At 35.9% G+C, this 15268-nt stretch overlaps 1 protein-coding gene across 2 annotated transcripts in view; it reads left to right on the top strand.

The window, feature by feature from the left end:
* Nucleotides 1–15268, top strand: part of BNC2 (basonuclin zinc finger protein 2) — a 323583-nt gene that overhangs the window by 219371 nt on the left and 88944 nt on the right. For both annotated transcript variants that reach the window (XM_069002032.1, XM_069002031.1), the window contains exon 4: nt 7756–7991. In XM_069002032.1, the coding sequence (XP_068858133.1) occupies nt 7756–7991 (236 nt within the window). The remainder of the gene's footprint in view (nt 1–7755; nt 7992–15268) is intronic.

The following is a 15268-nucleotide window of genomic DNA, read 5'->3' as shown; positions in this document are numbered from 1 at the left end:
TGGTCCCAATAGTCAGGTGTCTTCATTGCTGCAGTATGCCTATGTAGGAAGTTTCTAGCCCAGAAATTTTTCTGAGAACTTGGGATGAAGGTTCTTTGTGGCATGTTCCTTTGAACAAATTTGTTGTGAACAAGAAAGGGGGAGAAAAAGCCTACCATTTTATTTTTGTTATTAATTTAGATCGTCAGTTCTGGATCAAAGACATGTTTTTGAGGTACCACTACATAAACTTAGATCTAACCTAAATTTCTGAGAGAAACAACTTGGGGCTCTTTTTTCTTTTTTTTTTTTTTTTGCAATCTTTTTTTTTGTAATGTTTTCTACTATCAAAGAAAAATGTTTTTCTATAGAAAGAAAACATAAAGGAAGACACCTGTTTGGCTTGCAGGAGTTGGCCAGGGAGGCTGTTTTCCTGACAGGCCAAAAGCAACTAGCATAGGGTCCCTTTAAAAAAAAAAATCAGGATTCCTTTTATTTTACGCCCCCCTTCCCCCCCCCCCATTTCATGTGAGCATTGGCAGAAACTCTGACAAGCAGTTCTTCATATTTTATTATGTTCTTGTCTGGCAGAATCTCTGTCAGGCAAAAACCTTGTCAGCGGAAAACCTGTCGTAGGATCAGAGGAGACAAAAACAGGTGTCACAGAGGCAGTCAAAACTGAAGGAAAAAAAAGATTAGGCTAAAGAGAGAAAGGCAGACAATTACATTAATGCCATTGCTTTTATCTTATAGATGTGTGTTATTATCTCGGGGTGCTGAGTGCGCAATTGCCTCAAAGAAAAGTAGACAGGAGACAAGGGGAAACTTGATAGTTATTAACTGAAGAGGCAGTGTGTCAAAGCTGGATGGGGTTCAAAGTTTTGTAAAGGGATAAAAAAATTGCAGACAGCAAGCAATGTCTGTGAACAAACTGTGGTTCTGCTTTCGGCTACATAAACCTGGTAGCATTCTAGATGTTTTAACTTGGAATCAGATCACAGACAGAAAAATTAATGAAAGTTTTCATTCAGTCTTCTTTAATAACATTTATTTTGTGTACATGCAACTGAAGTGCTGGGGGGGGGGTTTTGTTAGAGCATGAGGCATGGTGAGGCATGAAAACATGTACCAGTTTAGTAGCTGTGTTGTTTGGGTTTGAAACACCTATTATCAACACATGTTTAATTTTAAAATGCTATTAAGAATCCTTTTACTAAGTGTGAACATCTGTACATGCAAGCTGTAAATAAGCAGATCACATGTGTCCCTCTGTCAGAGACTCCATGCATTTGGCAAATGGTTTTCATTATTAGTTTTTAAATACAATAAAAGGCATAACAAAAAAAATTGTTTTACCTATGAAGTATTAAACCTGCATACTGAGGCAGACTAGCTTAGACCACCTCTTAGGATTGTAGTAACTGGTGCCTCCAGCACTTTAATCATTACTAAGGATTTGCTACTTTTTTTCCTGTGGTTGATGAAAAAGAAGAAAATCTTGAACTCTGAAAATATAATGCTGTTCACATTCACCTCTAAAATCAAGAGTAAACTACAGTGCTCAACATTGCCATTTATAATACTGTATCTGTTTCACCACAGTCAACACACTATTTTTGCAACAGTACTATGGAATCATTTTATGTTGGTATTATATATTTAATCTGTCTTTTAATTTTAGTTTCTTTTGCTGCAAAAAGTGGCCCAGTTATTTAGATTTTAAAAATGTCTGGAAAGCTCTTTGTTATTGTCTAGACAAAGACTACATTTTTTTTTTCATCTTCCTGTTCTTGAACAAATCTAGTAATCTAAAAAGAAGATGATGTTTATAAAGTTTTGTGTCATCATTTGTATCTGTGCATTCCCCTTTGGCAAGTTGGGAAACTGGCTAGAGAGTATGCCAGAAAGTCCAGAATGCTTATATTGGGGAGCCCAAGAACTGAAATGGAATGAGATCCATAATTCCCTATTGCAACCTATAGACTCTTCTCTGTGATGTTCCGAGATACACAGCCAGGCAAATCAGCTGAAAGAAAGGGTTTCACTAGACCTTTTCATCCCTCTCAGGATAATAAAATATTTATCTAGGATCAGGAAATTAGCAAGAGGTAAGTGTATTTACAACTCCAGTTGCATTAAAACTAGGATATTTAAAATTCTTTTCTATTCAGCAAAGGCAAAATGTCATGCTTTTATTGTAGCTATTCAAAAAATAATATGAGACCTCTAAAGTACAAAATTCATCACTGCATATTTGTACTTCTTTTACTTAGCCAAAATGGAATCTGCTCAGACACATGGCTTTTAATTTGGTTGACCTTTTTCACTGCACATTGGGAAGGAAGGGGTCTAAGGGCAATGAGTAAATTTGCAGAGCTGAGCCTGTGAACTGGGCACAGTATAGATGAAATGAAAAATCTCTTCTTTGTTTTCTGTATTTTGATAAATTGAAGAAGAAGTTGTTCATTATTTTAATGTATCCTTTGTATTTAATTTCATTTGAATTACACAGTCTCAAAACTCCAGTAAAATATAAATAAAGTACATTTCTCCTCCTTACTTTACTACATTAAAAAGAAAAAAAACCACAAACCACAAATTACAAATAGAACATAAAAGTTTGTTCATTGATTTATTGCAAAGATGTCCAAAGTTTTTTTTGCTGAAATCTTGCATAATAAGAATACTGCAGGCTGTAATGTAAAGATTGACATTGAAACAATTTCAAAGCTCTTTTCACATTTCAGATTATACTGAGCAGAATCTCTCTAAAATCTGGGGGATTTTATTTACTATTCAAGAAGGTGAAGATTGAATAAGCCAACATGAGGAGGTTCCAGTTTTACATTAGGAAACACTTCTGTATTGGGAGGGGTGGTCAAACCACAGACTTCCTAAAGAAGTGGTCAATGCCCCAAGACATTCCCTGTTCCAGAGGCATTTGGACAACCCCTCAATATGGTTTAACTGATAATCACCCTGGAGTGCTCAGGCAGTTGGATTAGATAGTCATTTTAGGTCCCTTCCAGCTGAAATATTCTCACTTATTATGGTGCATACTTGATACTTCAAAGTTGGAAAAACAGTGTTGAAAGGTTCCTAATTCCTGAACTAATTTTCCAGTAAATAATTTTTCATTGTGTAAGGCAATCTTCTTATTGTTCTCTATACAATCCTTTTTGGCCTCCCTTTTTTAATCAGTTTCAATTTCTGAAACAAGTACTTGAACCTGGGAATTCACCACAGAAACATTACTTGACTGAGTGTTAGAGTAAAACACAAGGGTATTTTTAGGCCATTCCATGAAAATGTTGATTGCTCAGCAAATACGTGATTTTAAGATTTGTTAGATCTCTTCTTGCTGTATCAGAGAACACCTTTTCATGTATACTGAATTAACGAATATCAGACTGACTATCAGGGCAGTGCTAAGAGTTAAATTGCCCTGTTAAGGAAAGGAACCTTTCTTAGTTTAAGCACATAACTGATCCCATCAGTTTTGGAAAAGATTATGCAGGTTACAATTAAAATGTCACAAGCATGTATGGGTGAACTTTTGATCCCACTGAAACTGTACAAAGTATGAGTAATACGTCATGCTGCACCAGTTAGGGACATTTAATGTGTGCTTTGTGATATTCAGTCACTGATATCTTGTTAATAAAGACACATCTGTTTACATCATTTTTCAGGTATGATAGAGTATATTCGTTTGTATAGCATATTTAATCTTGAAGCCTCCCAAGCACTTATGAAATCATAAACTACTGCAGATACTGTTGAATGTATTCACTAGTAAAACAGGGCATTGTTCATTAGCATATATAAATTAAACCAATAGTTTAGAACAGAAAGTGATCAGGAATGCATTATCCACATGAAATTATGTGGACAATTCAGGACAGCAGAATACAACTATTTACTCTGAGATTTTACAAGAATCAGAAATTTATCAAGAAGGCTAAAGCTAATACTCTTTTCTTTACAGAAAACCAACAACGAGATAGGTCCTTCCTTATCTCTTACCTAAAAAAGTGTCTGTCTATCAAAATAAATGGCATCTTGAATCCACCTAGAACACAGGCATTAGTTCACTAAGGGTACCAGAGGAGAAATGAGAAATACTACAAAACTTTTCTCTGCCAGCTACATCCTTAGCAATCTCTTTTAAAGAAACAGGAATTTTTTATAAATTACAAATGAGAGTGAGGATTTTCATTCTTCTGACAATTTGAAGGGGTATCAATTGTAAATGTTCAGAAAGAATTTCAGATTCTTACAGTGCTGTTATTTCCCATATGAACACAACTGTGTTTCCTTTCTCTTCATTTACAACCCTTTTATTTTCATGTAGCATGAGGCTTGCCTTTAGCTTGCAAATATTCTTATGCACCCATGCAATAAGGTATGTTTTGTTGTGTTATAAATTCCACATTTTACTGCATATCCTGACTTGTACTTGAAAAAGATATAATTCACTGCTTGTTTATTATTTAATATGCATACTAAGGCCACAAATCAAAATTGAAGATAATATGATTGTTATTTGGAACATTATTCCAATATCATACTAATTAGTATTTGTGTGGGTGTGTTAAGAAGCAGATGTCTATAGATAATGCTGCTAAAAAAGAAATATTGCAGCTGAATGGAATAGCACAGGTTAGATTGCAAAAATTTCTGTCAGCTGGTCAAAGAGTGTGCTTAGTTATTTAAAAAGACTTTATTTATTTTTCTTCTCTTCCGTTCCACCTCAGCCTTTCCAAAGCTATTCTCCTCAGAGTGGTCACATTACATGAAGGGGGTATATGTGCACAGAGTTTTGTAATCTCATTGTTACAGAAATTAAAAGCTATTAGATCTGTAATCCACCCAATAATTCTTAGCTAAAGATGTCTTATAGTCATTCTCACTTAGACAACAGTAGAATAATGATCTTAACATCTTCAGCATGACACATCTTCTTTTGATGGAAGAACTTGTTTTTCTTCACTGAAGGCATAGTATTTAACATTAAGAAGAGAGAAACAAAAACAAATACCAGTTTATATTAGAAATACAGTATGATTCAATCATTAAAAAGCACTAAGTATTCAGAAAACTTCTGTCTATGTCTTCATTCTGGTCTGAATTTGCATAAACTTGGACAAGCCAGTTAACATCTTTGGACCCTATTCTCATTCTGTAAGACTGAAGTTGAAAAGCTTCAGGGCGATACAGATAATTTCAATAGTCTAGTAGAAGGTGTTCTTACAGGGTATCTATTAACAGTAATATTATTTAATTATTTAATAATGCTTAATTTTATTATTTAATTATTATATAATTAATCTATTAACACAATTCCTATTGTGAATAATGCTAGTATTAGAAAAAAACCCAACTTTATTTTCCCCTTCTGAATGGCTGCTCAGTCCCTCAGGTACACATATATACCTACCACCACACGTACAGCACAACCTGCACAATAACAATATCAAAGTTCTTGGCTTTTCTAGCTGAGAACTTTGATGACACATCTATTATGGTAGTAGCAAAATAACCATCTTAGAAAAAGATCATACATAAAAGGGGGGGGGAGGGGGAAAGGAAGAACAATATTTAACCTGTTTAAGCTTCAACCAATCTCATTCCTTGGACCTTGTAAAAAAAATTAGTCTCACACCATGAAGCCTACATAGCTGAAGTACTTTGGAAGAGCTTTTGGAAGCAAAAATCCCACTCTTCACATTCTGCAGTATAAATGTCCTGTGGAGAGACGTAGGACTGAAGTCCCTAGGCTTGCCAATTTCTTATCTTGTTTGAATGTTAAATTAATATTTAAAGCTATTTATTCAAAGTTGACTTAGCCACTAGAATAGGAAAGATCAGACAAATTGGTTGCAAGAAATGAAGTATGAGGGAACCGGAACTCTTTGACAATGTAGTCCTTGGAGTGAATGTGTTGAATGAACCCAGCAAGTAAATGATAAGGGCCTTTGCGCTCTGGATGTAAGAAAGCAATTTATCAAGAGTACATGAAATCTCTAGTGACCGTAAGAGAGAAAGAAACAAGTACAGGAGAAGTCCCTATAAGATTATTTTAAATGCTCAGAAATTTTGTTTAAAAAAGCAGTGAGAAGCTTAGGTGCTGCAACATAGTTCATAAAATAGAAATAAAATTAAATTTAAACATTGATACTCAGTAAAATGCGTGATGTCATATGCAATTCCATCTTTTTTAACTTCACAAGAGGATAAGATTTACCTTCATCCTGCAAAATTTCCTTATCTTTAAATTATTCATATCACAGTGATTAACATGGAATTCATAAAGCCAAGTGAAAAGAGCTAGCCAGCTCACGTAGCAGTGAATTTATGATCAAATTTTTGGTAAATCAGGGCCTTCATTTTAGCATGTTTAAAAGACTGAAGTTTGGGGAGTATCTGTTTTATTTTTTTCCTCTAGAGATTAAGTATCTAACCTTTAACAGTCCCATTCAATTCGGCATTGCTTCAGTCTTGGTCATTAGTTAATCATAAATTTCTCTTGAACTATGAGTATTGCACTGTCTGTGTCTCACCTGAGAACCCTTCTGGCATAGCAATTAAAATCACTTGTGACCTTTGGAAACTAGGGCTGTTTTGGACTGCATCTGTAGAAAAGGATCCTTTAGTGATGACTGGTGTCCGTCAGGAATCCGTACTGGGACCAGTACTGTTTAATATCTTCATCAATGACATAGTGAGGCCATCAGATATGCAGATGACACCAAGCTGAGTGGTGCAGTTGACATTCCAGAAGGACAGGATGCCATACAGAGGGACATGGACAAGCCTGAGGAAGTGGACTCATATCAACCTCATGAGGTTCATTCAACAAGGCCAAGTGAAAGGTGCTGCACCTGGATCAGGGCAATCCCAAGAATGAGTACACACTGGGAGATGAACTCATTGAGAGTAGCACTTCAGAGAAGGACCTGGGGAACTTCAGTGGATGAAAAGCTGCACATGACTCAGCAATGTGCACCTGCAGCCCAGAAAGTTGACCATATCCTGGGCTTCACCAAAAGCAACATTGCCAGCAGGGTGTGGTTGATGATCCTGCTGTTCTGCCTCCTCTGGTGAAACCCCACCTGGAGCAGTATGTCCAGCTCTGGGGTCCTCAGCAAAGACATGCACCTGTTGGAGCAAGTCCAGAGGAGACCACCAAGGTGATCAGAGGATGGAGCACCTATCCTGTGAGGAAAGGTTGGGAGAGTTGGGATCCTTCAGCGTGGGAAGGAGTTGAAAAGAATCTTGGGTAGGGCTCTTTGGCAACCTTATTGTGAGCTTTCAGTACTGAAAGGGGGCCTACAAAAAGGCTGGGAAGGGACTTTTGACAAGGACATGTAATGATTGGACAAGGGTTTAAGCTAAAAAGAAGAGAGTAGATCTAGATAACAGACATAAAGGGAGAAGTTTTTATGAAAATGTTGAGGCACTGGAGCAGGTTGCCCAATGAGGCTGTAGATACCCCATCCATGAAAATATTCAAGATCAGTTTGGATGAGGCTTTGAGCAACCTGATCTAGTCGAAGATGTCCCTGCCCATGGCAGGGGGCTGAACTAGATGGCCTTTAAAGGTCCCTTGCAAAACAGAGTATTCTGTGATTCTACGTTTCTATGAATCATCCAGGTGATATTTCTCTGGAAAAGAAGTGTATCTGCCAAATGTGATGTGATTACATGACTCTTTGGAGTTGTGTTCTTGACTTTTCTTTGCTCTTTCCTTATACTTGACCTCTTTTCTTTCAGCCTTGGACAAACTTAGTACTCAGCACCTCTACCACCCAACCCAAGTGGAGATTGTGCAGTCCAATGTTGTGTTTGACATCAGCAGCCTGATGCTCTACGGTACTCAGGCTGTGCCTGTGAGACTGAAGATACTGCTTGACAGACTCTTCAGTGTACTGAAGCAAGAGGAGGTGTTGCATATTTTACATGGCTTAGGCTGGACACTTCGAGACTATGTTCGAGGCTACATTCTTCAGGTAGGAAATAAAGAAAAGCATGTTTTCAAACTGAGTTAACTGATATTTTGCTTGCTGATGTATGGATGTAGTGATGGCACACCCAAAGAGGTAGAAGGATATGAAGTGAATTTAGTCTGGCATGTTGAAGCCTAATGATGGTGTTTGCAAAATAAAATATTCAATTTCTCCTAAGCTAAAAAAATACAGGTGCCTTCATACCATAGTATTTATTTGTACTTGCTTATGTTTATTGTAGGAAATGCCTTAAATACTGCAAATACTGAGGTTAGCTACCTGCAAGCATGATCTCGCCATCAAAGGCAGCTGGCAAGTTTTCAAGGGCTACTGTTTGACTTGGGAAACTAAGATGCAAGTCAGCAGCTCGGTCATCTTTTCTTTCCTTCTTTAGAAAGATATCTAAAAGGTAGAGATGAAATGGGGGTTGTGATCATGGTTATATTGGAAAGTATCCCTACAGTGTGATGTATAAACAGGAAAATCCTTTTTATAAGGCCATTTTTGAAATGTAGCTATAAATAAAGTGTTGAATGCAGGTTAGTTGAAACAGGCAAACAAACAAAAGAAAAATAGCAAAATGGGCGGGCTTGCTTTAAGGAGTATGGTCATATGTATATATATATAGTTGCTTATCTGAAAAATTTATAATCTATTGAGTTCCAAAGTGACTTTTTACATTTTGCAAGACTATTTCTGATTAATAACCTAAGACTATATACTTTTGAATTCTCTTAATTGCTACTGACTTTGTGGGAGCTCTGCATCATCTAGAATTCATCCAGTTATTAAAGTGGACATGACCAAAAAACTTTGAAAATTTTAGTTGCTGATTTATTGCTTTACTTTCTTAGGCAATGGTCGCATGCTTAGACCTTTATTGAAAATATGGCATTTATACCTGCTCTGAGAAATTCTGACTTTATTTCTTAATTCCTCTTCAGATTTCTGTACTTTGTGTGAAAGAAGTAAATTAGCTTTATGTGATTCTATGGAAAACTTCATCTTCTGTGCTCATAAATATTTTCCTAAATGCTCTAATATATGGATTTTCACAGAAAAATGTACTGAATTGTAAAACAGTCCTAGAGAAAGAGAACTAAAAAGGTTTGTATGTTAATAATGAAATCTTTTTATTCTTGTTAGGACATATATGGAATGGATCTCTTTAATTGTTTCAGGATTCTCTCAGGCATCTGTTTGGTAAAGGCTAAGTGTTACACCTATTCAAGTGGAACAGAATCCATTTTTTCCATTATCAGTCTAAAATGTACATATAAGGATATATCCATCATATTTATACAGTAGATATCTATCATGTTTGTAAGATGTAAATGTATGGTTATGCATTTATAGATTTTATATATGATAGATAATTAAGATGGATACGTGAGAGATATCCACAGAGATATGTACTGGCATTATGTGCATATTGCATCATATTTTAGATTCCTGGATTCTGAATGATACTGATCTAGAGGGCTGAAGAAATTTGATTTGTAAAGGAATACATATAAAAAATGCATAATTTTTAAGATCTAATATTAGAAATCTGCTGGTTACTAAACGTGATTAATAATTAGGAGTAATATATTACAAGCATGGAATGTAATTCTGTATCACTTAAAGACAAGAAGACTGACTGAAATCAGTAGTTTTCTTGTTTTAAAGGCTGTTGAATCATGCTCATATTGATTTTGTTTTAATTATCTTTTGGAATGATCTCAGTATATACAAGAATGGCTTGTAATATAATTACATAGATGTTTATACAGACTGAGATTGTGACCTATGCATCTGAAAAGTGTAAAGGCCTGTAATACCCCATTAGGTCACAGTTCAGTTTATTTGGTTAAAACTCAGTCATATTGTAGCCCCCAAGGCATGAATTTTGCCATCACTATATTCAACAACAGTATATTAAATATTATGCCATTTAAATGAGAACAATTATCAGTGAAAGTTAAGGGCAGCTGTTACAGACTTGCCGCATATTGACTTCATTAGTGCTTGACTGTGGATTTTCTTAATGAGTGAATGAAGACCTATGATAGGTATAGTTGAGCATCCCTGCTAATTTATCTGTCTAATTTCAAAGAATACACACTAGTCAAGGTTAGAAGGGAGGTCATCTTGTCCAAACCCTCTGTCCAAGCAGAGCCACCTAGAACTATTTGTCCAGGACCATATCCAGATGGTTTTTAAATATCTCCACAGGATCTCTAGGCAAAAAGTGCATTTTGTTTCCATTATAGCTAGAAAACTCAGTATATGGCAGAAAAGGAAAATGCTTAGCAAAACATATATTCAGAGAAACCTTGGGAAAATTAATTAAATCTATGTTAATAAAAATGTGTTTTTTTAAAACAGCTCTATTGAAAGTATCTGTTTTAAAGGAGAAAAAGGGCATGCAGGGAAATTTGAAGGGAAGAATGTAGTGACACTAGCACAGTAAAAGTGCAACAGGTAATGTCTTTGAGCAAAAGGTATTGTACCATGAAGCTCGTCATTATAGACTGGAACTTTTCAAAGAATTGTTTGAGGCTTTCAAACTAAGCTTTTACATGCAAAAAACTTTGAATGAAGTGTTGTGAGCATCCTACAGGAGTATTAAAAGTATCAAGTACCAAAACAAATCATCCAGAATATCACAAACTATGGGACTGTTGATAGGCTGTCATGCAGTGAACTGGGGAACATCTGACTCTCAGTCATGAATTACAGTTCTTTGTAACTTGTGTGTCCAAACCCACCTAACTTATCACCTAATTCCAGTCAACGCTAGTAGATTTACCATACATTCATATATACTCATTGTATATCAAATACAGAAATATATATCCATAGGAAAAGGTTTGCTATGGTAGTATAGTTAGAGACGCATAATCTAGTAAAAATAATACTTTACACTTGTAGCTTTACAAGAATCATGTATAACTCTGTTCTCCCATTTTTTCCTCAGGGGAGGAAAAACAGGAAGCTTATTAGCAAGGACCAAGAGAAATAACAGAATAGGGAGAGGTAATGGTTGTAACAGATTCCAGAATACTTAATCCAGGTTCAAGTTCCAGTGTTCATTAATTAACCACAGTGCAAGAGATTTGTATAGCTGGCACAAAACAGGAATTTGATGTTTTGGGATGGTCCAAGACATCCACCTGTGCTGAATGCGCCTTCACCATTATGGAAGTTTTAAAATACTTTAACATTTTTCCTAAATGGACGCTTTTTTGAGGGATAGGGTAGATGTATCCACTCAAAATCAATTACTATTGTCAGATGTTTTCTGTTCTGTTCAAGATCTATAGAAACCCCTCTTCCTACAAAAAAAAAAAAACAACCACAACCACAACCAACCAACCAACAAAAAAACCCCCAACAACCAACTAAATGAACAACCCCCCCTGCAAACCTCACAACTTTTTCCTTGTAACTTTAGAGAAAAAGCTCATGGCTTGCTCCACTGGAGAAACAAGGGGAAAACAGTTGTTTGTTAGTACTGCATGGTCGGTGGGATTATCTGTAATACCTTCATTTTGACTAATGATGTTTCCAAATAGTGAATTAAAAAGCAGTGGGCAGAGAAAAATGCAGTATTTATGCCTTCATTCAGTGGATACATTAATAGAGCACAGGAAGTCAAGGAACCCTGAAGCCACAGAGGTAATTTGATAACAGTGCCTTTCACATTTGGACACAGTCACAACATTGCCAGTAATGGTTGAGAGGCATTAAGACCTGGCAACATTCTCTGGCCTCCATGAGATAAATCTAGTTTCTGGTGAATAGATACCTATAAATGAAATGTTAGTGACAATTTGGTCAACAGTCTCATCAGACTGTCACAGGATTAATGTTTTAGAAGAGGAGTTGTTCTCTCATGTTTAGAACTGACCTCAAAATAACTTTATGGCATAGGGGAACATTTTGGATTGTGTTTGCTCCATGGGAATTCAGAGTGCTTCAGATTTTAGGCTTGTTTTTCTATCTCAGGGAAATAAGTTACTGTATTTGCTATTGACCTATATGTGGTTAGTGAGCCTGAAAGTTTTCTCTTTTGGGAACGCCTAACTTCACATGTCTTTACATTACAAGAAATTATTTTTGTCACAAAGAGTAGAGTAGAGTGTTTTGGGTCAGATACTGCATGTGCTACTCAAAGAGATGTATGTGACTAGTGGCTCTATTGATTTGAATGATGTTACTTTTACTGTAAAGAACAGCTCAACTATGAGTCTCCAACCCTGGTTTAATTCCAGCTGAGAGAAGAGGTAACTTTACCAGCTGTTCAATGATCCACCACTGGAGAATACTTTACCCCATCCATTTGCTAGTGTAGGTACATGTGTAATTGCTCCCTAGCCAGGCTCTCTCTAAACAAACCAGGTTAGAAAAATCCTCCTTCTAAACATGTGCAAGTTAACTCTCATTATTCTGAGAGGATAGGGCTAGAGAGCAATTATGCTACTAGCAGGGAAGAGCTGGGGCATTCAGCTTTTACACTGGTCCAGCTACAGAAGACAGGACATGTGATTACAACTTAAGAGACCATAGACTGACTCCTTGCAAATAATGGTTCAGTTTTGAGTAACAGCTCAACACTTTTTCATCTGTTTTGAGATCAAATTATTGTACTCTCTTAGCATAAAAGAGGAAAATATATATTGTCTTTACAATACGAAGAAGGAAGCAGAGGCACAGAACAGAACATTGGGAGAATTAGGAAAAATGGTTTAGACCTAGGAGTCCCATTCTTATCATCATTCCCTTGAAAAAAGTAGATTAGTCAGTAGTTCACAGGGAACGTCTTAGGTGCCAGACTCTCTGGTGCCACTCACAACTATGAGAAATTTAAAAAATAAATTACACAGATCAAAGTCAAAACTAAAGCTAGCTGGAAGACTAAGGGTATTTTATAGGTCCAAAAGGAGACTAAATCACAAAAGTTCGTAATCTGGACTTTGCATGGGAAATCACTGACCCTAAATGAACATCTATTCCATTGCAAAGTCAATGCTGAAAATGATGAAATTCAAAATTATTGGATATAATTTTCTGCTTTGGGAAAACTGGTTTAGTCTTCCATTGCTGTGCTTGTTCTATAGTCCTAAAGCAACTGTTAAGCAAAAATACAACTAAGAAGGTATGCTCTCAGAAGGCATATATGGTCCAGGGCAGAGACTGGGGAAGGACAAGCAATTTTAGACATTATTTTAAAAAAAGCAAAATCCCATTAACAAAAACAAACTACTTGAAATTATGAAATACATAGCAATGTTTAAATAATTCAGAGATTTTAAAAGAAAAACTAGTTATATGCATATGTATATGCAAACTACATGCTCACATATATTGATATAAATATCAGTATATATATAACTGATATTGTTGGTTATATTTGACAAACAGTTCCTCAAATATTTGTAAAACATAGTTGCTCTTGGTAGTATGGGTAATTTGGTTTCTGTCCTAGTTTACCACCACTAGTTTGTTCATGCATACCATTCCTACATGCAGATTAAATGAAGATATTTGGGTAGAGGCCAAAAAAAGAAACTTGAGCATCTTTAATAATATTGTTCTTAATTTCTTTTCTGTTCTTTCTCAAAGTAATCTCTTAGCACTTCACCTTCTAAGCAGGTGAAATATTAACCATATGCACAGATTGAAATTGCTTTACTGTTCTTAAAATTAAATATTGCCCACCATTGGCTTATCTGTGGAGGATTTCAGAAAAGGATGGGTTCTGTTTCTGTCTGACCTCTTTTAGCGACTTTATAAAGTCTTAGATTTTCTGTCTGAAATTATTTGCCTTTTAAGATCTTTGAACTTTTGCTGTAGAACCCAAGTGCAAGGACTATTTCATTAAACAGCTTGTCAAACAGCCTTCATTGCTTAAAGATAAAGAACATTAGAAAGAAAACAAATAAACAGAAGCTCTGATATCAACTTTTGCAAGGTAGACATGTCGTGTCAGTTGCTGTAGTGATGATATCATACTTTAAGTTCAATGTAGTCCACCATCCATAATCATGAGTCACACAAAGTTTCTGTCAGGTCTTTTTTTCTCCAAGTGCTGTCAGATGATTTCCCTGTTTTTGTCTTTCACAACAAGAACACCATTAAAGTGTTGTATGCTATATTCTTTTTTTAAGGAAAATCAAGAGAAATAGGCAACTGAATTATGAAAAAAAAGAAAAAAGTTGACCATTGCAACCCAGAAAATGTTAACTGACAGTTACACATACGAATAATAAAAAAGGAAATTTGTATGTGAAGGTTTTGTATTTATTTTTGCTTCTCATTCCTCATTGGTCTGTTTGTCAATAACTTAATTAATACTTTACACTCTTTTAGCTGTGGCCACTGGAGGATTTCCATACCTTTTAAGAAGCAGTCACTTAGTCTTTCCATGCCTCTATGAGTAGTATATCTTTTTTCCTAAAAAAACTTGTAAAACTGATGCAGATAAAGGTTAAGAAGTTTATCTAGTAAAGATTTTAACGAAGCCAAAGTACAATGTAAGTCTTTCACATACAAGATTGTGTTTCCCATAATAACTGCCACCCATATTTAATTACTTGATAATGAATAGAGTTACCCTTTTACAGATTAATTTACTTTTTTCAGCTTTGTTAGATACAATTCTGTCTTGTGTTTTCTTTTCTTCCTTGTAGTTATTGTTAACACTCATATGTGGGCTTTAGTTCTGATGTTTTTCAACAGTGATTCTCAGAGCAACCAAGACACAAAGCTGGGTAACATTTATCCAGACTTCTAGTCCTGTAGTACACATGGGATTTAAAAGTGTGCTCTACCTTTTTCGTGCTCTTTGTGCCTGTCTGTTCCTTCCTCCCTCTCTTTCCATTTCAACTTCCTTATTATTTTGTCACTACCTCCTGTTCCCCCTCCCCTTTTTTTCTTGCTTATCTTCCCTTCCTCAGCCTCACCTTAGTTTCACTTCCCCTTATTCTCTGATTCTGCCTCTTTAACACAAGGAGATGAAAAGGACCTGTTAGATGACATATCCATCTTCTGAGTGCTCTATTCCTCCCATGGCATCACTGTACATAATATTTGAAACTGGAAGAGTTTCTCTTCTCCCCTGCGTGTCAGTTTAGTATGACTCCCCTACATTTCTGTGAAACAGAGATCCTCTTTTATGCCCCTTCCTCTTTTGTATTCTTCTTAGCTGTTCTAATCTAGGCATGACTATTCTATCTTCACCCTAAACAGAGGGTGGAAAAAGCTCAGATAAACCTTAAAGTACTGAAAAGGGA

Source organism: Aphelocoma coerulescens (genome assembly GCF_041296385.1).
Source record: "Aphelocoma coerulescens isolate FSJ_1873_10779 chromosome Z unlocalized genomic scaffold, UR_Acoe_1.0 ChrZ, whole genome shotgun sequence".
NCBI classification, from domain to species: Eukaryota; Metazoa; Chordata; class Aves; order Passeriformes; family Corvidae; genus Aphelocoma; species Aphelocoma coerulescens.
Note: the sequence above shows the minus strand (reverse complement) of the source record. Positions and strands in the feature narration are given on the sequence as shown.